This window comes from Hippocampus bargibanti, linkage group LG03 (assembly GCF_051943395.1).
Source record: "Hippocampus bargibanti isolate YZ-2025 linkage group LG03, ASM5194339v1, whole genome shotgun sequence".
NCBI lineage: Eukaryota > Metazoa > Chordata > Actinopteri > Syngnathiformes > Syngnathidae > Hippocampus > Hippocampus bargibanti.
Window position 1 is genome coordinate 30494038 of NC_142736.1, and position 26197 is coordinate 30520234.

Consider the following 26197-nt stretch of genomic DNA (forward strand, 5'->3'; position numbering starts at 1 on the left):
CTGATGCTTCACTCTGTATTTGTGATTAAGCTGTTTATTTGTCTTGATTCTTGATATTTACTCACGCAAAATTCCTAAATGTGGCAAATATTCCAGATTAATTCCCCTTTCATGCTTGCGTTAGTAGCTTCTCCAATATACAGTGAGACCTCAACTTACAAACACCTTAACTTACAAACTTTTCATCTTACAAATGTCAAATTTATGAAAATTAAACCTTACAATAAGCACTATTTTCATAATACACACCCACCATGGCTGGCGGAGTGATTTTCGGCGGAAGCACACGACCGAACAGCACCAGAGGTTAAGTTACCAACAGTCCTTATGGAAGGAGACTCTCCTTCCATAAGCCATAAACGACCATCAAAAAGGTAAATAAAACTTTATTTTACAGCAGTTTATTTCTTTAATTACAGTCCTCATGTGATGCGCCTCTCTTTCCAAACAGCAATTCCCTTTGACCTTTGACCTCCAACGACATTCCATCAAGCTATAAATGACCATCACAAATGTAAATAAAGTGACTTTATGATACAATGCGGTGTATTTCTTTCATTACAATACAATAGCACATTTATTATACATAGAATAAGGTATGTTGTGTGTAGTTTTAAGGCTTATTTAGTTGAAAAGTATATATTATGGAAACCCGGGAACGGATTATTCCCATTTTAATGGTTTCCTATGGGATTTTTTTTTTGAGATACACATTTTCCGCCTTACACACTCTGTCTGGGAACCAATTAAGTTCGTACGTTGAGGTCTCACTGTAAACTATACAACACAGTGACACATGACATTATGGGATGATTTCGAAAACAACACTAGATGGCAGCCGTGCAAACGCCACCATGTTTTCTGCTTTGGCGGCTGCAACGTCTGAGTAGTTTTCGTCTCCATGAATCTTAAGCAATTTCACAACAGTGTTTTAACTTTTTTAAGGCAGTGTGACTACCATGGATGTTAAAAGTTATAGCCAATTAAGGTTTTACGATGAATGCACTTTTAATGTAGCTAATTTAAACTAGAGCATGGAGCTGAGTAATGCCACTAATAAAGAACATTAATGACAGACATGTCAGCCAACTCGTGATATAGCAATGTTTATTTGAAGCCAGCCAAGTGAGTAAAAGTAGTGGAGCAGTTATTATGAATCACATGTAATATTTAGTGGCATAAACATTACTATATGTAACAACATCCATTGTTTTTTTTTCATTGGCAAAACAACCGTGCAACATAATTTCGTGGAATTGTATTCTGTCAATAGGCTGTTGTCTATTTTGCAATTTAACACTCCAAACTGAAAAAAAAAGATCGCTCAATTTTTTTCTCTTGACGGTGTTCCAAAAAAATGCAATATAAAGGATAAAAATATTCCCATTGTTCCCAGTCTTACTGCGACTGTATTTTCATCTATCTATTAACTATCTATTAGCTATCGAGCCAGCTTTAATAATAATAATACATTACATTTTAAGTGCCTTTCAAAGCTCTCAAGGACACTTTACAGCCACAGACAAGCATAGTTACTATAATAAATAAAATATAATCACAAATAGAATACAATAAATAAAATACAATTATAAATAGAAACAAGAGAGAGCTACACAAAAAAATGCAATTTTAAATAGTTGGGTTTTGAGATGGCTTTCTATCTATTTGAGTTATTCCGGGTAGAGTGAACGCTTGCGCTTATGCCTGTCTCTGCTTACCCACAGAAAAACGTATCCTGTGACTGTATTTTTATCTATCTATTAACTATCTATTAGCTATCGAGCCAGCTTTAATAATAATAATAATACATTACATTTGAAGCGCCTTTCAAAACTATCAAGTACACTTTACAGTCACGGTATAGTCCGAAGCATGAAACGTGCTTCTGATTGGCTGCCGTGCCGACTATGCAAATTGCCAAACGAACGTTCCTTTGGCAATTTGCATACTCGGATACTTGAGAGTTTTGAAAGGCGCTTAGAAAGCACATGGCTTTTAGCAGACAACGCAATGTAAACAGTGCATTGTGCACCTGACAACAAACGACAACTGGAAGCAAAATCTTCAGCAAGGGATATTTACCATAAATTAAGCAAGGGAGCATTTGTGGGAGGTACTTCCTTAATTAAAAAAATCCTTTATAGTTCGCAACAATGTTTTTTTTTTTTTTTTTTTTGTCGATTAGCTGTCTTACAGTGTTGCAAGTTGTGAAAAATAGGGCAGGCAACTTTTCAGAGTTGTATGCCCTGGTGTCCGCAAACTTTTTGTCATGAGTTTCAGACACTGTTATTATTAAACAGATTGGTTTTGAAATGCACTGGTGGCCGTTTTAAAAGCTCTCTTGGGCCATATTCGTCCCCGGGGCCTCATGTTGATCACCCCTCTTGTTGTGTCGGAGGGCCGGCCACCTCTCACTGAGTTTGTGGTGATCATTGTTCCTCCGCAGCATTAACCACATTCCACTGGGGCGCAGCGCATCCCGTCTCCATCCCCCGCATTCCTTTGGCGCGAACGAGTCCCCCCCCCCCCAATCTCGCTCTTCGGGGGGGAAAAACTAATTTCGGCTTACACCCTGAAAACTCTTTCGGTAAGGTTTTTTTCCGACTCGTTTCATATTTATTTCGTCTCTAGTCCCTGCTCACTTTGTTGTCCGCGTAGGAAGCAATGCAAGACGGCTAGACACCAACCAGCGAGGTGAAATTCCTCCGCGTAGCGCGCCATTGACTGTAAGGACCTTTCAACTAAAAAAAACTCAAGTTGACAAACCGTTCGCGCGGTAGCGCGGTTCGGGATTTTTTATTTAATTATTTTTTTTATGCCTGCGGTAGGAGCGGAGGAGACGGATATGTGGCTCACGGCGACAGCGGAAAACACCTTGGCACCGGGTCTTTTGGATTATTCGCAGTGTTTTGTTCCTCCCGAACGGACCTCCGCTAGTGGTCCACGCTAACTTGTTTCCGGACTACAAAAACTACAACAACAACAACATGGAGCATTATCAGCACGACGTGGATCTCCGCGCCGGCCAAATGATGGACGAGCTTTCCTTGTACGACGCTTACCGCCGACAGGACCCCGCGGGAAGGGATTTGGACTCGACGTCGATGGCGCTCCGGCAGCAGCATCACACCGTGGAGAACTTCACGTCTGCCAACAAAGTCTACAACGCGGCTCCAGTGCGTCCGGTGCAATGCAGCCGGACCGTCCCTGTGGATTTCTGCACCCCCCAACGGGAGTCGGGCTACACCGAAGAGGGCTGCTGTAAGTCCGAAGTGGCGCTCCCTTGCTACACCGGTGCCTCCGAGAGGCAACGACGTTGCTCGCTCGAAGTGCACCGGTACAGTACCGGCTCCGCGTTCGACGCCCTCCACAAGCCGTTGCCTCTGCCCGGCAACAGGTGCAACAGCGTGTGCATGGACGGCAAGCACCACAGCCCGCGCTCAAGCCTGGCATCCTCATCCGTCTCATCGCAGGAGCAAAGCAAGCATGCCAGCCCCCGGGCGAGCCTGGTGGTGCCGGTACCCAGCCTGGTTCACTGCGAGGGGTCCAGCGTCCTGAGTCCGAGGTCCAGCTACGCGAGTACGGCCAGTGATACCAGCAAGCACTCCAGCCCAAGGACCAGTCTGAACAGCTGCGATTGCTGCAGCAAGCCCAGCAGCAACCGGACCAGCGGCATCAGCATGGGCTATGACCAGAGGCACGCCAGCCCCAGGTCCAGCACGGCCAGCCAGTACTCCTTCACGACCAGCCCCAGGTCCAGCTACTCGGACTCTCGGTACGGACCCCACGTCAGGGATGATTTTGAAGTGGCTGCCCCGCTTGTGGCCAGCCCCAGGTCCAGCATTTGCAGCCAGGATGGAAGCGCCAGAGCTCCCGTATGCGTGCTCAGTCCCCGCTCCAGCATCTCCAGCCACAGCTCAAGAAGCTCACGCAGCTCCAGGGGGTCCATGAGCACCTACCCGGACCTACAGCTTCCCTCACCGAGAGCCTCCATGCTCGGAGGACATGACGACTCGCTCCTGCATGAGCTGGGGGACCCCAACGGGATGCACCCACGTCTTCATGTCCAGGAGCAACCTTTGCCCCTAGAAGTGACCTCCAAAACACCCACTGTGGGCCAGAGGTTCAAGGTGCCTTATCAGGTGACCCCAAACCGGGAGAGCGGGTCTAGTCAGGCTGAGAGGCGACTGGAGGCGCTGACCTTGGAGTTGGAGAAGGAGTTGGAGATGCACATGAAGAAGGAGTACTTTGGTAGGTGCCTGTTTATTCTCTTTCTTGGGTTTTAGGAACTTCGTGGTCACATCGTGGTCTGATAATGTTGAAGTTTGGATTTTGGATTCCATAGTCAAAATTGAGAAAGGATGGCTAGAAACTAAGCAGTCAGTCTGTTGCTTGGAATCCAAAGGGGTTGTCTGACGAAAAAAAATGTGTGATGTGCATTTGGTTCCCTCAAAACATTTTATTTTGAGGTTTACATTAGCATTAATGAAAACCTGAACGAGTTGTCCAGGTGTGTTATTTCTTCCATGAACTAAATTGTTCTCACAAGAAAATGAAAGGTGAATGTGTTTGTAAGCTACAGTAAAGTCTCGTTATATCGATATTCAAGGGAGTCCGAAAAAATATCGATATAACCGGGACTATCGATATATCCGACCCTGTTTGCATGTAATTTTCTCCGTGCGTGCATAGAAATAGTATCGATATAACCGGGACTATCGATATATCCGATATCGATATCACGAGACTTTCCTGTATTTCAGTGCTATATCTTGGATGGAATGTATATTTAAAGGACAACCGACACCATTTTTTTGTTTCCTGACTGACATCAGAATCACGTTATATAGCATCTAAAATACCCAAAACACGCAGGCTGATATTTTTTAGTCAAATGAAAAACACCAATAAAAATGACTTAGTGTCCCAAAACTACTTCAAAATGACCTCAGAAAGTTTCAGTTTCATAAGGTCCCGCCCCCTTGTTCGTGACGTCACGCCAGTACGCCGTGCCTTGCTCTAGAATCAAAACAATGCCTTCAGATTCGGAGAAGATGCTTTCTTGTAACTCATCCAGTTATGAATATGATTGAAATAGTTCTGAAGAGGAAAGCATAAATGTTTGCAATCGATTAAAGAAGTACTTCCGTATCAATTGAGCCGTCAGGACTCTAATGTAGCGTCCCGGAAAATGCACAAGATGGCGCCCAAGCTCTGTTGGAAATGGGCTGATTTGTCTGCTGGGAATTTGTGCCAACTAGTATCAAATAGTAGTCTTGGTGCAACACACAACGATTCACCATCGTGTTATTTATGTGTTTTCCTTCTAATTTCGCCATCAACATGGATCAACACGAAGTTTTCAGACTAAACAAAGTACCCAAAATGCATTGTGTGTTGCTTTCTCGATCAGGGTCGTTCCTTTAGTGACGTCACGTACGGACTCGTCACCAACTCAAAAACAAGACTTCCTGAATATTCAGCGCGAGTCTTAAAACGCTAAAAATAGCTATATGCGGTGGAATCTTTGTAAAATACGCTCAGTAGAAATCTTTTAGAGTGATTTTACAAATTATGGACACAACTTGGAGTCGGTTGTCCTTAAAGGGGAGTCAGAGTGGTTTCGTCCAATCGGATCACCTGCCCTTTTCGAACACTATCAAAGATAATACAGCTCACTTTCGTTTAACCTTGTCAGAGGTATTCATTGAACAATCTGTCCACATAACTTGGAGCTTGTTCCATACTTGAGTGCAAAGGTGCAGGAATGCAGTTTATTTTTACCCCCCCTCCCCCCATCCCACCTTTGGAGTTGAATACTCAACATCCTGTGCTTGCCACACGGAGGCCTTGCAAAATGGGTATACGGGGGAATTTGGCATCCAGTTTTTTTTTTTTTTTTTTAATGTTACTCGCCCGGACATCCTTGCTGTCTTGTTAAACACTAACCGACATGTTTGTCTTTGCGACCTTTGGGTATTTTTACAGTGATTCATATGCAGCAGATCCGGGAATGAATAAAAAAAAAACAGCTTTAGCACAAGTTTAAAACTCTCTAAAAATATGTGGAATTATAAAAAAGGACTGTTCCGACCTGGTTGATGTAATGTAACCCACAGGAAATACAGAGAAAATAACATTTTGATCCTTCAAGGGAAATTTTTGGCATTGCAGCAGCATTATCGGGTATGGCAGATAGATAATGTTCTTAAAAAAGGCCAATAAACACAGTTGGGCCAAGTTAACAGCATCCCTCTCAGAACCTGTGTTCATTCATTTCGAAACTTTGGGTTGAAAACCAAGCATGTGTTAATTTCATATTTATTAATTAAATTTGTACTAGGGCAGTTTGGCCAGTGTCTGTGGCGAACGGATATGATGCCCTGTTGCAACATTTTAGTGACCATTTCCCTTTGAGGGACATTCTGAATGAAATCATAGCAGTCAAGAATCACTGTTTATTTAACAGTGGCGGACCGTCAAGGCCTGCAAAGCGTTCTCTGCTGGCCTAAAAAATATCTGAATCACTGACAGATGTGAATTATATTTTGTCCACCAATTCTTATTAAATAATTCCAAATTTTCTTTCAGCTTCCTTTCATTACTTCACCTCTCTTGTGCTGCTTCCAGATGGGTTTTCGTATTTAAGCTTTTAACCAATGACATTTCAGCCATCATTTGTTACCAGGGTCAGAAATCTACCAGTTCCGCGGGCCCTGTCGCATCAAATGTGTCGTTCAAACTGTTGCTCTAACAAATCAAATTTCAAGTTAGCATCCCAAAAAGGGTTACCAATGCCTTCTTCAAGGCGCCGGTCAAAGTCAGAGTTTTTGCAAACTATAAATTGGCTAGTCACTAGCCAATCATAGTTTGCGAAAACTGCTCTGATCACAAGCCGCGAGAGTGACAAGAGCATACTGGCCAGAGCTAGCACACTGTATGGGTAGCGAGCCGCATAAGCAAATATATTGTGTTGATTTCATAGCAGTTTTGTCAACCCACAATGGCTGAAGGAGGAAAAGAAATGGATTTGGTTGGAGATTTACTGCTAAAGCCATTTTCAAGACGGACTTTTAAAGAAAAAATGGACATCATTAAGAAAGGTCGGTCAGTTATTTCCTGGCTAATAGTACCCTCTAGTGGACTTGTAGTAAATCACACCATACTTCTTTCAGTCTGGATTGATTCAGACGTCGCACTGATATTGAACGATTTTTGAAGTCACTGTAATGACGTGTTTGGCAACATGAAAATGCTTACAATGTCTCTCTTATTTATAAAATACGATTCAGTGATACCTTGGCTTACGAACTTCCCAGACAGAGTGTGTTAGGAGAAAACTGCATCCCAAAAAATAATTTCCCATAGAAAACCATTAAAATGAGAATAATCCGTTCCCGTGTCCCCATAAAACATAATTTTCTCATTTTCTAATCCGTAAAACTACACAAAATATACATTATTTTATGTATAATAAATGTGCTATGGTATTATAATTAAATAAATAAACTACTATATAATAAAGTCGTTTTATTTACCTTTGTGATGGTCCTTGATGGCTTAATGAAATGGAGTGGCCGGTTTCCTCAGGATTAAACACTTGATGAGGAACGTAACCTTCTTCTTTCACCATCTTGAGGAATGATCACTTTTAGGTGCTTTCTCTGTTATAATTTTATCTAGTTCCTCATCAGTTGTGTTCTGTTTAGCTGGGTTGATAACTTTTTGCATCAAGTGTACAGGTGGCTTTTGCGGGTAGTTTGTGGAGCCTGATTGATGGGATATTTTAACCTTGCAGTCTACACTCTGCCTTTGAAGTATCAAAGTTGAAACTCTCTTACTGTCATCTGCCTGTCTCTTTAATGATTAAAACACCTCCCCTCACTGCTGCGTTCTTGACCAATCACGTGGCTTTAACCGAAGACTGGGGGCGGGGGAATAGAGGATAAAAACAGTTGGCTGCCATTTTGTTGTTAGAAGAACGGGCTCGGTCGCGAATGACACATCACTCCGTGTGTATCCCAACAAATGTTTGTATGCCAAGGTAAAATTTTCATAAATTTAACGTTCGTAAACGGAAAGGTTCGTAAGCCAAAGGGTTCGTAAACCGAGGTATTGCTGTAATTTGAAATTTATATTTTAGCAAGCATCATGAAATTTGCCATGCTTGATTTGCTTTCGCGGGCAACATAAACTGATGTGGCGGGCCAGATTTGGCCCACGGGCCTTGACTTTTATACCTGTGAAATAAACAAATAGTATCAAAATGTGTCGTCAGACGCAAAAACTACTGGGGTAATTTTAGATCAGTTGCCTCTTCCCTCTGAGAACATATTCTTTGAAGCTTCACAATTTCGAGACGAAACGGAGATCAGTTAATAGGTTTTGTCTCCAAGAATATTTTTTACGATCTAAAGTGAGATACACAGACAGGCCTTGTATTTCCTTTAATGAAGATTTACGTTAATTGCTATCCTACAGCGTTTGTTTAACACCATCAGCCATAATGAGCGTTTTCACCTTACAAGCAGCTCGATTTTCACGCCGCTGGGGGCAAGCGTGATGATCTCATAATCGTCAGATTACGCGAGTGAAGAATTTCGCCCAATCCCGCGAAGTTTTTCAATCCTTCTGTTGATTCAATCGACCTCATTTGTTTTAAATGGGCCGGGAGGTGATTGACTGATTCAACGTACGTTAAGGCTTTTTTTTTGGGGGGGGGGGGGGGGGGGGGTACTTTTAAGCGTTTGGTCTGTTTTGAACTAGAGAGCAGCAAATTCTGAAATCGACACCATGGATTGGATTAGATTGGATTTACCTTTATTAGTCTCACAATGGGAGACATTTACATTTCACAGCAACAAAGTTATGAATGGAAGAGTAAAGGAAAAAAAGAAGTAGAAAACATAAATACTGGAGCTGCTGTAAAGGCAGCCACTCTCGCGGCGCCATCTTGAAGTCAAACAACAAAAAAGTAAATAACAAATAATGTGACAACATAAAAAACACAGAGAGTCATTCATTCTAAAGCACTTTCTGAACCCTCTTTGTTTCGTAAAGAAAATTATAGATGAAAGAGGAGAGGACGAAAGCGTCCTTTTCACCAGTGGATGAAGGACGTCATGATGGAATGTTCACGTCTACTACAAACTAAATGTTGAAAGCAAACACAAAGCTGAAGCATCCATTTTCAAAAAGAGATTGTCTCACATTTCCTGTCCCACGTAAATCCGCTTCAATTCCAGGCCGCGACAGTTCCGTATACGCTCTGCGCTGACGCTCCTTTCTTCTTATCGCGGGCATGTTAGGTCTGAAATAAAAAACAAAACAAAACATGCAAGTTAGATTGATTAAAGACTCTAAATCACAAATCCAATGCTAATCATGACTGTAAAAATGTAACAAGAGAGCCACTTTTGTTCTTCCTTGGAGAGTTTCAAGCCACCATCTTTGCTCTTGTACAGTATTTCGGTGATGATTTGCTTATATATATTGTGGTTTTTATTTATTGATTTATATTTGAACGGGGAGCCAAACGAGCTCACGTTATGTCGACACCGCGACCCTGGACTGAACTCAACCAGGCTTTGACCCCACGTTCCCTGAGGAATGTGACCTCAGGCTAAGTTGTCCTGTGGATCTCCTGCTGCCTCAATATACTTTTGTTTTAATTACAAGGTCAATGTGCTCTGTAGTTATTGGTAGTCTTCTTTTCCTGTACTGACCTGTCTATATCGACTAAACCGGTTGATCAAGAAACTAGGTCTGATGTGCCGTATGTAGAATTGGTCAAATGCTTGAAATAAGATTACCGTATTTTCTGCACTATAAGGCGCACCTAAAAGAAAAGGTTTTTTTCAAACGCTGACTATGCGCCTCATAATCCGGTGCACCTTATCTATGGAAAACATTTTAAAATACAGTGATACCTCAGCTCACGAACTTAATTGGTTCCCAGAAGGGCGTGTAAAGCAAAAAATTAGTCTGCCAAACATTTATTTCCCATAAGAAACCATTAAAATGAGAATAATGTGTTCCCAGGTTCCCATAAAAACACAATTTTCTACTTAATAAGCCTCAAAACTACACAAAATATACGTTATTTTATGTATAATAAATGTGCTATTGCATTGTAATAAAAGAAATAAACTATACTGTATAATAAAGTCGTTTTATTTACCTTTATGATGGTCGTTGATGTAGTTGCCTCTTGGTGATGTCCGAATGAACTTGCCGTCCTTTCTCGGCAATACCCTCACTCACACTGTCCCCTGCTAGCTTATTTTCGTTAATCCAAATCAACCGAAGTTTTTCAACAAATCACATCCGCACTCCTAGAAAGGGGGTGATGAAAACTAGTCCGCCAGCCACCGTGGCGCTGTGCGACCGTGTGGTTTGGTGTTCATCCGCCGAAAACTAATCCGCCAGCCACCGTGGCGCCGTGTGGTTTAGTTCGTCCACCAAAAATTAGTTCGTCAGCTAAGACTATATGCTCGCAAATTTAATGTTTGTGAGGCGAAAAGTTCGTGAGCTGAAGCGTTTGTTAGTGGAGGTATCACTGTATGTCATTCTTATATGCGGTGCACCTTATGTCTGGAAAAGGGTTTTAAAAAAAATGTCATTCGTTGAAAGTGCGCCTTATATTCCAGAAAATACAGGATTTATTTTGCCGATAACAATTTAAAATTGTTTTTAAAAATCTTTTGGGGTCTTCAATACAAATTGCAGTTCACCGCACAGCCTTGATGTATATTTTTACCAGCCTCACTTGTGCATACTTGTTATCAAATCAACCTGTCTGTGTTTCTTTTCTACAGGTATCTGCATAAAATGCGGCAAAGGCGTGTACGGAGCCAGCCAAGCCTGCCAGGCGATGGGAAATCTTTATCATACCAACTGCTTCACCTGCTGCTCATGTGGTGAGTAGGAAAAAAAAATATTCAACAATCATCAGAATAAAGTGCGGTGCAAAGTATAAAATTGACCCGCTGCAATGGTGATCAAACACATCTACATCTGCGGTTGCCATAGTAACAGATGGATCATGTTTCAATGCGTTCGTCCTAATATATATTTCAAATGCCGGTGTGAGTGGTATTCATGTTCATACTTGGGGGAAGAGCAAAATCGTTGCTCAGGATACTTTTGCAGAACCTTGGAATATCATTTTTGTGGACATATACATATACAGTGATACCTCAGCTTACGAACGCTTTAGCTCACGGACTTTTCGCCTTACGAATATTAAATTTGCGAAAATATAATCTTGGCATACAAACTAGTTTTCGGCGGATGAACCAAACCACATAGCGCCACGGTGGCTGGCGGACTAGTTTTCCACACCAACTTTCTTTGAGTGCAGACATTGTTTGTTATCGAGTGGAGTATTTTTGCTATTATGGGACCGAAAAAGACCCCATCACAGGCTAGTGTTCAGCCAAAGAGGACACAAAAGAAAATTACGGTCGAGCAGAAGAAGGAGATCATCGAAAAACACGAACGAGGTGTGCGTTTGTGAGACTTGGTGTCCCTGTACCAGTACGCTAAGTCGACCATTGCTACATGTGGCTAAGGGTGTTTCTGTCTTGTCTAAGCAACGGTCTCAGGCAATAGAAGAGGTTGAAAAACTTCTGTTGATTTGAATTAACGAAAAACAGCTAACAGGGTACAATGTGAGTGAGGGTATTATCGCTGAGAAAGCACGGCAACTTAATTCGGATATCACCAAGAGGCAACGACATCAATGACCATCACAAAGGTAAATAAAACGACTTTATTATACTGTACAGTTTCCTGCTTTAATACAATACAATAGCACATTTAGTATACGTAAAATAAGGTATATTTTGTGTAGTTTTAAGGCTTATTTAGTAGAAAATTATGTTTTATGGGGACCTGGGAACGGATTATTGACATTTTAATGGTTTCTTATGGGAAATAAATTTTTGGCAAACAAACTTTTCGCCTTACACACACTTTCTGGGCACCAATTAAATTTTTTCACTTCCCCAAAATCTCCCTTTCCGAATCATGGTTGCGTTTGGAAATACGCTGTGAGTGTGCAGTCCTTGATTCCCACTGTTCAGAAAGTCGGAGCTGGTGGTCACTGTATTTCAATATGCAGCATTGACAGATGTGTGGTTAAAAAAATGAATGGAAATAGTCAGAATCAGCAGCAGAATCATCTTTATTTGCCAAGAATGTAGAACACACAAGGAATTTGTCTCCGGTAGAACACGCTGCACTAGTATCATCATAAAAATGACATGACAAAGGCTAATCGAATCTAATCTAATGTAATCTAATCAAATCTAATCCAAGTCATTAATGTAAGTGGTACCTCCCAGGATCAACTGTGAGACAATGTTAAAAATATCAAGCAGAAAGTGGTTCAAGCTCTCAATAATAATAATAATACATTTCATCTCAAGTGGTTCAGAGCTAGCGCTACAATGATTACAGACACTCCCCTACTTACGAACATTTGAATTACGAACAACAGTACATATGAACATTTTTGTAGTAACATATGTAGTATTCTCTCCAGTTGTACATGTACATATATTTATAGAGCATGTATGTTTATTTAATACTTATTTTTCTGTACAAACCAATACAGGTTACTTATACAAGCCGTAAAGATACTTATATAAACCTTAAACATATATAAGCCTTAAAGGACAACCGACGTCTCCGGACAAGTTGTGTCCATAATTTGTAAAATGGCTTCAAATGACTTCTACTGAGCGTATTTTACAAAGATTCCACCGCATATAGCTATTTTTTGCGTTTTAAGACTCGCGCTGAACATTCAGGAAGTCTTGTTTTTGAGTTGGTGACGAGTCCGTACGTGACGTCACTAAAGGAACGCCCTTGACCGATAAAAAGACACATTGTAGCAGTCCTTCCATCACGTCAATGTATTTTGCTGTACTTGTTTGTTCTGAAAACGTTGTGTTGCACCAAAACAAGCCAGAAGAGGGTGACCAAGCTCCATATAAGGAATTTATCAGCCTGTGGAAACAGGCTGACTGGAGGTTGGTCGCCATTTTCTGCCTCTATTTTGGTGATACATTTTCCCCCCAATGTTGCCTCAAAATGGCACGGAATAAATTCTTTAATCGATTGCAAACATGTATGCTTTCCTCTTCAGAACTATTTGAATCATATTCATAACTGGATGTGTAACAAGAAAGCATATTCTCCGAATCTGAAGCCATTGTTTTGATTCTCCAGCAATGCAAGACGTCTTGGTGTGACGTCACAAGATTTTGGACACTTTAAGTCACATGTGTCAAAGTCAAGGCCCGCGGGCCAAATCCGGCCCGCCACATCATTTTTTTCGGCCCGCGAAAGCAAATCAAACTTGTTAAATTCCATGATGATTGCTAAAATCTGAGCCAAAATTTCATATTTTTGGATGTCAACCACAATAAAAGTCATTATTCTTGACTTCATCTTTGAAAACGAGTTATTCATAAATTTGCTGTGTGCTCTATATGTAATATTTGAAGGGATTTGAACATTCTAATGGGTTCCCCAAATTCATAACGGCCCTCGAGAGGAAACCATAACTACAATGTGGCCCGCGGCAAAAAATGACTTTGACACCCCTGCTTTAAGTCATTTTTATTGGTATTTTACATTTGTATAAAAATATCATACTGCGTGTTTTGGGTATTTTAGATGCTATAAAACGTTTTTTCTGATGTCAGTTAGGAAACAAAAATGTGATGTCGGTTGTCCTTTAAACATACTTATATAAGCCTTGAACATACAGTCCGTACACAATATAGCACTGAAGCAATTTACAGATGAATTCACCTTACGAACGAGATGCTGTTCCACAGGGTTGTGCAAAATTACAGAAGCACTATATTGCCTGCCTGAGGGGATTGCTGTAGCTGGAATAGGTGGTGAGCAGGGTGAGGAGGGTGCAAAGCCAAATACCTCAATTTTAGTTCCTCACTAAAATCCGCTGACGTTTTCGACATATGATGACTCAGTGACCCGCGGATGATTAAAATCAACTTGTCAATTATATGAACATCTGCTAGTAGCTTGTCATTCATTTTCAAAGCAACTTGGAAAATGCCAACTCACTCTTTGTTCCCGCCCCTAAAAATTCATTAGCATTAGCCTCCGGCTGACCGCTTTAGAAATTCCTCCGGTTTCTAAAATTCCGCTGACATTATTTGTCTTTGAGGGCCTGTAATTAAATCCTCAATTCACTTCAAGTACAGTGTGTTGAGTGTGTGTTTGTACCATATAGAGGTTCCCGTCACCCGACTCCAGCACCCCTCTTTCAACCTTCTCGTTTCCAAGGGAAACCAGGGGAAGATGTCAGGGGGGAAAAAGCCTTTTAGCCAGGTTGCTCCCATTCATATGTATGCCGCACATGGATACCGATCCGCCTCTAGAAGCGCGGCGCTATAAATTTACACGAAACCAAAGCTGCATACCTTCCTGTTTATTGTGTGAGGAAGAGTGTCCGGTTGCTGGGATTGTGGGATTTCTTTTTTTTTTTTTTTGGGAAGCATGTAGCATCCGACATGAGAAATATGGTTGCATCTATCGGGGGGGTGGAATCACATCTCCCATTAGCAAATGCTGGTTGTTTGAAGCTTTGCAGGCCGCCCTTTTCTCCCCACAGATGGTTTATGGCTCATGTAAACTCTTCTGATGTATCATTTGACCTCAAGTTCAATGGGAATGTTTTCTTTTAAGCAGCAATCTTGTCATAACACACTTTAGCGATAAATCAGGAGTTGCGTCCGTGTGACTGTATTTTTTTTCCTAACTTTTATTTTTTTGCAGGGGGGGACTTTCTTTTTTATTTTTGTTGTTGCCCAGACAGCTTGGGCTTTGTTTAACCATGCATAATTGAACCCTCCTCTTGGCTCACTCCCATGGTTGCACCCTTTTTTTTTAATGAAATGGCCAAGAATGCGAAAAAAAATCGCCTCCTCCACTGGAGCCAACCTTTCCCGGAGGACCTCAATCAGACGATCAGGTCTGGCATGTGCTCTTACAGGCAAAAAAACAGGGGATAAGGGGGGTGTTAAATTTGTCACAATCTGAATAGAAAAGCTGTTGTAGTGTTGAGCAAAATGCAAGTAGTGTTTACGTCAGAGCATTTCTCCACCGTTTTTGTAAGTGTATGCAGATTTTCTTTTTTAATGAGATACTACAGTGATACCTTGGCTTACGAACTTAATTGGTTCCCAGACAGAGTGTTTAAGGCGAAAAGTGTGTATCCCAAAAAATAATTTCCCATAGGAAACCATTAAAATGAGAATAATCCGTTCCCGGGTCCCCATGAAACATAATTTTCTACTTTCTAATTTTCCAAACCTTAAAACTACACAAAATATGCCTTATTTGATGTATAAGAAATGTGCTATGGTATTATCATTAAAGAAATAAACTGTACTGTACAATAAAGTCATTTTATTTACCTTTGTGATGGTTGTTGATGTGTCTCAAGGAGCTCTGGGTTGTACAACTTGGAAGTTGTGATATTGCAACAGCAACAGATGCAAGCAGACACACTAGAAACATCATTAATAGCTGGTTTCCTTGCTTGTCTTTTCATTTCAAATTGAACTAATGGCTAGTGCGGGTTATTTGTGGAGCCTGATTGATGGGAATTTTAACCTTGCAGTCTACACTCTGCCTTTGAACTATCAAAGTTGAAACGAGTCCAAATTTCACTGTTTTCTATCCATTTTGTCACTCTCTCTCTGTCGTCTGCCTGTCTCTTTAATGTTTAAACCACCCCCCCTCACTGCTGCGTTCTTGACCAATCACGTGGCTTTAACCGAAGACTGAGGGTGGGGAATAGAGGACAAAAACAGTCGGTTGCCATTTTGTTGTTAGAAGAACGGGCTCGTTCGCGAATGACACATCACTCATTGTGGCAGCTCCTTGTGTATCCCGAAAAATAGTTCGTATGCCAAGGTCAAATTTTCATACATTGAACGTTCGTAAACCGAAAAGTTCGTAAGCCAAGGGGTTCGTAAACCGAGGTATCACTGTATATTAAAACAATCGCTGTTCACATGGATACCCAAAAAGATGGCTGAAGAGGAACAAGGTAAAATTGTCGCAGAGAAAGCACCTACAAGGGATCATTCCTCAAGATGGTGAAAGAAGAAGGATATGTTCCTCATCAAGTGTTTAATGCTGATGAAACCGGTCACTCCATTCCATCAAGTCATCAACGACCATCACAAAGGTAAATAAAATGACTTTATTATATAGTACAGTTTATTTCTTGAATTATAATACCATAACACATTTATTATACATAAAATAAGGTATGTTTTGTGTAGTTTAAGGCTTAGAAAATTAGAAAGTAGAAAATTACGTTTTATGGGGACCTGGGAACGGATTATTCTCATTTTAATGGTTTCCTATGGGAAATTAATTTTTGGGATACACACTTTTCGCCTTACACGCCGGATTTACCAGCACAAATTCAGTTCGCTAACAAAGCTCTCAGGATGAGGAACGAAACGTCCGTCACCTTCAAAGAAGTACAGATGACGGCTGAAGAAACCTTTTCATCAATGGAATTTTAATACAGTTTAATGGCGAAAGTGGATTTGACATACAAATAATTAAAATAATGAGCTACTCCAACCAAATTAAATTCCTGAATCCAGCTGCCACTCAATCAGGTTGGAATTTGGCTATCATTAGGTGTGTGTTGCTCCGGGGAGCAGCTTAGGTACAGAATCTGTAAAATCATGAAAATAGCCAACGGTGACTACTTAACTTTTTTTCTGTCATATATATAATGAACCCTCTTCTTCTTCTTGTCCTTTCGGCTTTTCCCTTTAAGGGGTCGCCACAGCGAATCAATGTACTCCATCTTCAGAGGTCTGATTCGCATGTTTGTTTTGGACAAGCTTTTACGTCGGATGCCCTTCCTGACCAAATGAACCAACCGTTATTTCTTCAAGGTCAAATTCTTGTCCATACTTTATATTTGGCCTTCTTTACTCTGACCAAGCAAGTGTTAAACGTAACACATTCGATGATTCGTATTTTTCACGGGACTTCTCCCTACTGCAGGGCGAACACACCGTCAATCACTCATACCGTGACTCATTGTTAATTACAATCAACAAAGCGGCCTCAGAAAAAGTTGAAGAAAGCCCAACAGTCATACCTGCCAGACGGCGGCAAAACAGGAAACCCGGAAAGAAGGACACATTCCGTTTTCTGCATGCTTTTGTTCCTGCCGTCGTTGTGTATATCATTAACTCATTTACTGCCAGATGTGCAAATATATGTCTGTTCCAGTGCCAGGGTTTTTGTCATTTTAACATGAATTCCAGGACCCACAGAATATTGAGTTGTCGGACTACATAGACATTCAGTACAGCGTTAGAAACCTTAGACCACAGGTGTCCAAGTCAAGGCCCGCGGGCCAAATCCGGCCCGCCACATCATTTTTTTCGGCCCGCGAAAGCAAATCAAACTTGTTAAATTCCATGATGATTGCTAAAATCTGAGCCAAAATTTCATATTTTAGTTAAATGCAAAACACCAAGAAAAATGCCACAAAATGAGCTCAGAAATGGCAAGATTCAGAAAGTCCCGCCCCCTTGTTCGTGACGTCACGCCAGGAGACACCATCACAAACTGCACTGATCGATAATCAAAACAATGGCTTCAGATTCGGAGAAGATGCTTTCTTGCTACTCATCCAGTTATGAATATGATTCAAATAGTTCTGAAGAGGAAAGCATAAATGTTTGCAATCGATTAAAGAAGTCGTTCCGTATCAATTCGAGCCGTCTGGACTCCAATGTAGCGTCCCAGAAAATGCACAAGATGGCGCCCAAGCTCCGTTGGAAATGGGCTGATTTGTCTGCTCTGGAATTTGTGTCAACTAGTATCAAATAGTAGTCTTCGTGCAACACACAACGATTCACCATCGCATTATTTATGTAGTTTTCCTTCTAATTTCACGATCAACACAGTGTTTTCAGATGAAAAAAAAGTGCCAACCTCCTGTCAGCCCGTTTCCACAGGCTGATAAATTCCTTATATGGAGCTTGGTCGCCCTCTTCTGGCTCGTTTTGGTGCAACACAATGTTTTCAGACCAAACAAGCACAGCAAAATACATTGACGTGATGGAAGGACTGCTACAATGTGTCCCTTTGTCAGTCAGGGGCGTTCCTAATGTGACATCACGTCAGGATCGTCATCAACTCGAAAACAAGACTTCCTGAATATTCAGTGCGAGTCTTAAAACGTAAAATTAGCTACATGCAGTGGAATCTTTGTAAAATGCGCTCAGTAGAAGTCATTTGAAGTGATTTTACAAATTATTGACGCAACTTGTGCGGAGGTGTCAGTTGTCCTTTAAAAGTCGAAAGAACGCAATCAAGTGTGTGATATATGCCGATCTGCTCTTTACGTATGCCACATCGTTTAATCAAATCAGCATTTGCACAGACTTGTGTCATATTTTGTAAACGACATCCAATTCCTTAAGATTATTATTTTTTAGAGTAGGCTTGTTCAAATCTGTTCAGTATTTCATCTTTTCCTCCCGTGTAAGAACCTGCTCAACTCTTTGCGAGTTTATAAAAGCAGCCTGCTTGTCCCAGATGAGCTCCGTGCGCTACGTTTGGATGAAAAAGCAGTCCAACGACATTCCAATTCACCGTTTATATGACAAAATGATTACGTCGGATTGTTTTACCAAAACAATTTTTTTCCTCCCCCTGTTAGTCAGATTAAATTCCATTCAATCGACATCTTTATTTGACATGAGGTGTTGATATGGGATTTTTTTTATTTTTAACTGATACTCATCTGAACGCTTCATATAAACCACCTCCTGCCTGCCGGGAAATAGATAAGGTTGGGAATGCTGATAACGCCGTATCATCATTTTGGGTCATTTCTAAAGCCGACCCTCACATTCTTCACGCAATTTAAATGATCATCCAGTGCTTGAAGAACCCCCCGCCTCTGGCAGTCAGGAGGGGTGAAATAAAACTTCGCCTGTCACCACATGTTCATAATGATTCAATTGTCCAGAAGCTCTACTCTAGTCTTTGCCCCCTCGCCACAAGAAATTTATCAGTTTCAGCTCGCTTATCGCTTGATTGGAACATCGGATAAGATGTGGTTGGAATGTTGTTTAGTTTTGATATTTCCCCCGAAGGGCGTGGTGACAGTTGATGGTCTGGGAGGACAACCGACACCATTTTTTTGTTTCCTAACTGACATCAAAAAAACGTTTTATCGCATCTAAAATACCAAAAACACGCAGGCTGATATTTTTAGTCAAATGCAAAACACCAAGAAAAATGACGTAAAGTGTTCCAAAACTACTTCAAAATGACATCGGAGTTGGCGAGTTTCTGAAGGTCCCGCCCCCTTATTCGTGACGTCACGGCAGGACGTCTTGCCTTGCTCTAGAATCAAAACAATGGCTTCAGATTCGGAGAAGATGCTTTCTTGTTACTCATCCAGTTATGAATATGATTCAAATAGTACTGAAGAGGAAAGCATAAATGTTTGCAATCGATTAAAGAAGTCCTTCCGTATCAATTTGAGCCGTCAGGACTCCAAAGTAGCGTCCCAGAAAATGCACAGGATGGCGCCCAAGCTCCGTTGGAAATGGGCTTATTTGTCTGCTGAGAATTTGTGTCAACTAGTACCAAATAGTAGTCTTGGTGCAACACACAACGATTCACCATCCTGTTATTCATGTGTTTTTCTTCTAATTTCGCCATCAACACGAAGTTTTCAGACCAAAGTACCCAAAATGCATTGTGTGTCGCTTTCTCGGTCATGGGCGTTCCTGACGTGATGTCACGTCAGGAATCGTCTCCAACTCGAAAACAAGACTTCCTGAATATTCAACACAAGTCTTAAAACATAAAATATTGCTATATGCGGTGGAATCTTTAGAAAATACGCTCAGTAGAAGTCATTTGAAGTGATTCTACAAATTATGGACACAACTTGTCCGGAGCCGTCGGTTGTCCTTTAAGGGCGTCACCAGGGGTGTCAAGTACAGTCTTCCAAGGAAGTTAAACATGTTACTGGATGACTTTTCCATCAAAATGACTCACACATGCCAACGTATCAATGTTCACATGAACAACGAAACACAATCTGACAATTCCAGCCTATACTGTAGCACCTGATAATGTGGTGTGCCTTATATTTGGAAATCTTTTCTGTATGTATACATTACATTTGGAAAACTTTGTTCATTTATTGAAGGTGTGCCTTATAGTCCGGTACATCTTATACAGTAAAGTCTCGTTATATCGATATTCTCGGGAGTCGGGAAAAATATCGATATAACCAGACTATCGATATATCCGATCCTGCGGCATGTAAATTTTCTCCTTGCGTTCATAGAAATAGTATCGTAATAAGCAGTACTATCGATATAACCGATATCGATATAACAACACTTTACTGTATATGGAATCTTTTTGAAAATACACCATTCAATGGGGTTGCGCCTCATACTCCGGTATGCCTTATACACTGCAAAATAAGATACTCTTCCGTTCTGATAGCAGCGATTGAATGTGCACACAAGTCAAAATATAAGTCTACTATCATTAACTGGCACTAGCGCAGAAGTGAGGCCACGTAAATACTTGTATACAGAACGCGTCTAGGTCATAAATACGTACTGTAACTAGCTAGTTGAAAAACATGTAGAAACAAGTGCAGCGGTAATTTAGCATGACTTTTTGTGCTGACATCTTCTTACAAACGACTTCACTCTTGTTCACTGGCTGACATCCAGTTCTCCGTACTTTATATCTTAAAAACAGGGGATTGGCGGTTTGTATGGACCCAATGGTGATACCTGGTGTCTGTCCTTCACCCCCTACTGATTTCATTGTCTTTGAAAGCATTGGGCAGCTATAATGCACCCAATACCCCCAATGTCCAATCCTGAAAATGCTCATCAAAATGTTTATGCTATGTTCACCCCAACCCACATTAGATAATGAAGTCAAAAATGCTCCCCAAGCCTCACTTTGCACCCCCCCCCCCCCCCCCACACACACACTTTATTCAACACGTTGGCTATCCCAAAACTGCCGATTGCAGAAAATACAGCTGGTTCTTTGCGCCTCTGTCGGGTTTGTCTCCTGAAAAAAGGCCAGAGGAGACCAAGTGGGCATGGAGGGGCACCCCCCCCCCCCCTTCACCTCTCAATCCTCATACCACCTTCCCCCACCCTCGTTCGGGGGCGGGTTTGAATGGCACCAGCTAGTGACCTCAGGCAGAAGGAATGTCCCCGTTTGCTCAGTCGGCCCGCGTCAACGCCGGGGCCCTTTTGTGTCCACCTCCCAGACTCCCAGAAACCTTGCAACACCACCCCATACCCCCCTCACACCCCCCCTTCCCTATAATCTCACTCTTCCTGCAAGGTTAGGCCTTTTGAGGACGCGAGGGTGGCTTCCTCCCTCTGCGCTGGCTAGAAATGCTAATTGCACCTCAGTCTGCCTCGTCTTAAAAGTCTCACCTATTGTATGTGAAGCATTCCTTGGCTCCTCGGCCCATTTGTGTGGGTGTTAACGTATGACCGTCACCCAGCGTTTGCGTTGACGTTTGAAATATAGCCATTGCATAAATTTCAATGTTCAACGAGAGGACCTTTTTAGCCATTAAATCAACGGTGGCCAGGGACAACAATTAAATCGCGACTAACGCTGTAGATTTATGATCCTCGACATTGCCCCCCCCCCAACCCCTAAACCCATACCCTCTCACCAGCCTCGAGTGAAGTCATCACGCTGCCGCAGTGATGAGGCGCAGTGTTAAATGAATTTGAATGGGGAGTGCCCTGAAAGATGCAGGAGGGATGGGGTGGGCGCAAGAAGTCTGTTACAGATTTTTCCCTTTAGATCGGACTCAGGAGTCATTAATTTAAAACTTGGTCGTGGGAATTTAGCTCAATGTCGGGGTACAACAGGAAGTTTAAAGGACAACCGACGTCACTTTTTTTGTTTCTTGACTGACATCAGAAAAACGTTTTATAGCATCTAAAATACCCCAAACACGCAGTATGATATTTTTATTCAAATGCAAAACACCAATAAAAATGACTTAAAACAATGGCTTCAGATTCGGAGAAGATGCTTTCTTGTTACTCATCCAGTTATGAATATGATTCAAATAGTTCTGAAGAGGAAAGCATACATGTTTGCAAATTAAAGAAGTTATTCGTTGTACTAAGTTCATCCTGTCTACTTGATATCTAATTTTAAGCAGATTCTTTACTTACAGACAGTGTAGGTGTTCAAATAGCTGACATGTTTCGGCGACTACTTCTGCCTTTGCCTTCCGCCTATTTGAACACCTACACTGTCTGTAAGTAAAGAATCTGCTTAAAATTAAAGAAGTTCTTCCCTGTCATTTTGAGGCAACATTGAGGGGAAATTTCTCACCAAAAAAAGAGGCACAAAATGGCGACCTCCTGTGGCCACCTCCGTTTCCACAGGCTGATAAATTCCTTCCAAACATTACAGCAAAATACATTGACGTGATGGAAGGACCGCTACAATGCGTCTTTTTTTTTTCGTTCCTTTAGTGACGTCACGTACGGACTCGTCACCAACTCAAAAACAAGACTTCCTGAATATTCAGCGCGAGTCTTAAAACGTAAAATATATATATGCAGTGGAATCTTATTAAAATATGCTCAGTAGAAGTCATTTGAAGCCATTTTACAAATTATGGACACAACTTGTCCGGAGACGTCGGTTGCGCTTTAATCATTAAATCATATTTATGACCAGTGATAAAATAATACAGTTTTACTAAATGGTTGCCCTCGGTCAAGGCTCCCCAACATTTTTTCAATGCCCAAAATCTACTTTTGAATCAGCCAAACTCCAGAGATTGATTAACTTTTTAACCTTCTCCAAATTTCCTTTTTTGTGCTGTTGCCATCAACAAATCAGCTTTGAATAAGAAAATAACTTAATCTCTATAAGAGAGTTCTCAAAATAAGAACTCTAAAATTCGCACAAAATGGCTGCTTCAAATCAAAATGTCCAACTTCCAGCTCATAGTCAGAATTGGTCCTTTCGACTTTTTTTATGCACTTCGTCAACATTGGCATCCAACCCAAATTTCACATTGATATGCGTAGCTGGTCACGGGGACTGATTTATTTTCTTCCATTGGCCTTCATAGGCGCCATTTTGAATAGTCATCAAATGTTGACACCCATATTTGATGGTCTCAGCGAAAAACCATCACAATTTAGTTTAGCTCACCTACATCCCTGCTTACGACCAGGACTTCTATGGTCAAATTTCCTTGTAAGAATTTGTCAAAATAGGAGTCCCTTTAAATCTGCTGAAATAGCTTCCTCAAACCAAAATGGCCGCTGCTCAACAGTAAACAGCCCACAAAAACCAAGATAGAAACCCAGCGCCTTTTGCAACTGTAACGTTGCCATGCCGCCACCAAAAACACATTTAAAGCACAAATGCTCATGATATAAACAACTTTTCGAGTGTCACGCAAAACTTCTGAAATGTCCTAAAAGCCTTTCAACATCCTTCATGTGTCTATGATTTACTTCCTGTCTCCATTTGGCTATTCTCAGCGCATTGTGTGAGCGGCTCACACAATGCACGGAAGAGCAGGCGGAGAGGGTGTGTTTTGGGGCGGCTGGCGCAACAGTGGGGGTCAGGGGTTGGGGGGTGGGGTTTCGAGCAGTCTGCTGTATTGATCGTGAATGGATTCCTATTGAGATCAACGGTCAGAGTAATTAAGTTGTGGCACAATGTAGCCTACTTTGGGCCGGGCCATCTGCTCTGCGCTAGACCTGCTGCTGTCTTCTTGAGCCGATTTAAGTCCAATGTTCAAAATAAATCCATTTGAGGGGAAAATTGTCAGAAAAAAAGCAAAAATATACCTACAGTTCATCCTTTATTGGTCACTTCCTAAAAGTTTCACATTCACGTTGTTCATGTATTGTATTTTCTTTCCCACCTTAGGGCGAAGGTTGCGAGGAAAAGCCTTCTACAATGTTAACGGGAAGGTTTACTGCGAGGAAGACTTTTTGGTAAGTCGTTTGTACAAAGGCAACCTGGTAATGTTAAATATCCAGATGCGCACGAAAAAACATAAACCACTTTGCACTGTCTTTAAAATCTGGCATATCACTGTCTGTTTATTTTCATAGTTTTATAATTCAAAAAAGAAATAAGCAAATGTTCTTTATCCCCCCCACTCCCCCCTCTGGGGCACTCAAACCCAGATATGGACACTGCAATTAGAATTTGGGAACACCCATCCAATTCACGCTGCTTTTCCTGAAATTAACCTCCCTCGAGGGGGTTAATTAGCTTGCCAGATGGTCAATCCAGAGTGTGGAGATGCACACGCTTCTTCGATTAAATGTTTTACAAAGGTTGCGAACATCTTTATCACAGTATTGTGGTACATAGGGCAAATGGGATTCTTGCCCATGATGTGAAAAATAAAAACAATGATACTAAATATTGCCTCTGCTTTCTTACTGCAGTACTCAGGTTTCCAGCAGACGGCCGAGAAGTGCTTTGTGTGTGGCCACCTCATCATGGAGATGGTAAGCTAACTAACGTTAGCGATGACGCCGCTACACTTAAATGAGGACGAAACAATTATAGTGATACCGCAGTTTACGAAGCCTTTGGCTTACGAACTTTTCGGTTTACGAACATTAAATTTATGAAAATTTTACCTTGGCATACGAACTATTTTTCGGGATACACACGGAGCTGCCACAATGAGTGATGTGTCGTTCGCGAACAAGCCCATTCTCCTAACATGAAAATGGCAGCCGGCTTGTTTTGGTCCTCTATTCCCCGCCCTCAGTCGTTGGTTAAAGCCATGTGATTGGTCAAGAACACAGCACTGACGGGAGGTGGTTTAAACATTAAAGAGACAGGCAAACGACAGTGAGAGAGTTTCAACTTTGATACTTCAAAGGCAGAGTGTATTCTGCAAGGTTAAAATATCCCATCAATCAGGCTCCACAAACAACACGCACAAGCCATCTGTACACTTGATGGAAAAAGCTATCAACCCAGCTAAACAGAACACAATTGATGAGGAACTAGATCAGGGGTGTCCAAAGTCGGTCTTCGAGGGCCGCTGTCCTGCCTGTTTTCCAGCTCTCCCAGGAGCACCTGATTCTAATGATCAGCTCATCAGCCCGCTCTGAAGCAGCATCAAAATGGTCCTGATGATTTCAATCAGGTGCGTTGCTCCTGGGAGAGCTGGAAAACAGGCAGGACGGCGGCCCTCGAGTACCGACTTTGGACAACCCTGAACTAGATAAAATTATCGCAGAGAATGCACCTAAAAGGGATCATTCCTCAAGATGGTGAAAGAAGGTTATGTTCCTCATCAAGTGTTTAATGCTGATGAAACCGGATATTCCATTCCATCAAGCCATCAATGACCATCACAAAGGTAAATAAAACCACTTTATTATATAGTACAGTTTATTTCTTTAATTATAATACCATAGGACATTTATTGTACATAAAATAAGGTGTACTTTGTGTAGTTTTAAGGCTTAGAAAATTAGAAAGTAGAAAATTATGTTTTATGGGGACCTGGGAATGGATTATTCTCATTTTAATGGTTTCCTATGGGAAATTATTTTTTGGGATACACACTTTTCGCCTTACACACTCTCTTTGGGAACCAATTCAGTTCATAAGCCAATGTATCACTGTATACGGTTTGCTGATGACCCGTGATTAGATTTTTTTTGGTTTAGCCTGAAGTTTTATCGGAAATACATCGATTCCACACATTCAACTCTGCTTCTTATGCGTTTTCCTATGTGGTGATGAAGATTCTCCAGGCGCTCGGCAAGTCTTACCATCCGGGCTGCTTCCGCTGTGTGGTGTGTAAAGAAGGCCTGGATGGGGTGCCCTTCACTGTAGATGTGGAGAACAATATCTACTGTGTCAAAGACTACCACACGTAAGACGCTGTCGACTGACGCTGCCTGGGAAAAAATGGCATTTTTTTTTTTCTCTTTTCGCCATGATTTCTCGAAATATTTCAATATATGGGCCTTTTGTAATTTGAAATTTTGTTCGTAACAACAGGCAATGTTTTCCTGTCAAGGTATTTCTTAACTCATTCACTGACATTCCCGAATTTATTCGGGAATTG

General features: G+C 41.5%; 1 protein-coding gene across 2 annotated transcripts in view; it reads left to right on the forward strand.

Moving 5' to 3' along the window:
- The first annotated feature begins 2468 nt into the window (after positions 1 to 2468).
- Positions 2469 to 26197, forward strand: part of wtip (WT1 interacting protein) — a 31589-nt gene continuing 7860 nt past the window's right edge. Inside the window, exons 1-7 of one of the 2 annotated variants that reach the window (XM_088993034.1) lie at positions 2469 to 2587; positions 2659 to 2726; positions 2829 to 4251; positions 10818 to 10919; positions 24019 to 24086; positions 24549 to 24611; positions 25872 to 26002. In XM_088993034.1, coding sequence (XP_088849160.1) covers positions 2988 to 4251; positions 10818 to 10919; positions 24019 to 24086; positions 24549 to 24611; positions 25872 to 26002 — 1628 coding nt within the window. In that variant the 5' untranslated portion in view covers positions 2469 to 2587; positions 2659 to 2726; positions 2829 to 2987. The remainder of the gene's footprint in view (positions 2588 to 2658; positions 2727 to 2828; positions 4252 to 10817; positions 10920 to 24018; positions 24087 to 24548; positions 24612 to 25871; positions 26003 to 26197) is intronic. The other variant, XM_088993033.1, reaches the window with a different exon arrangement.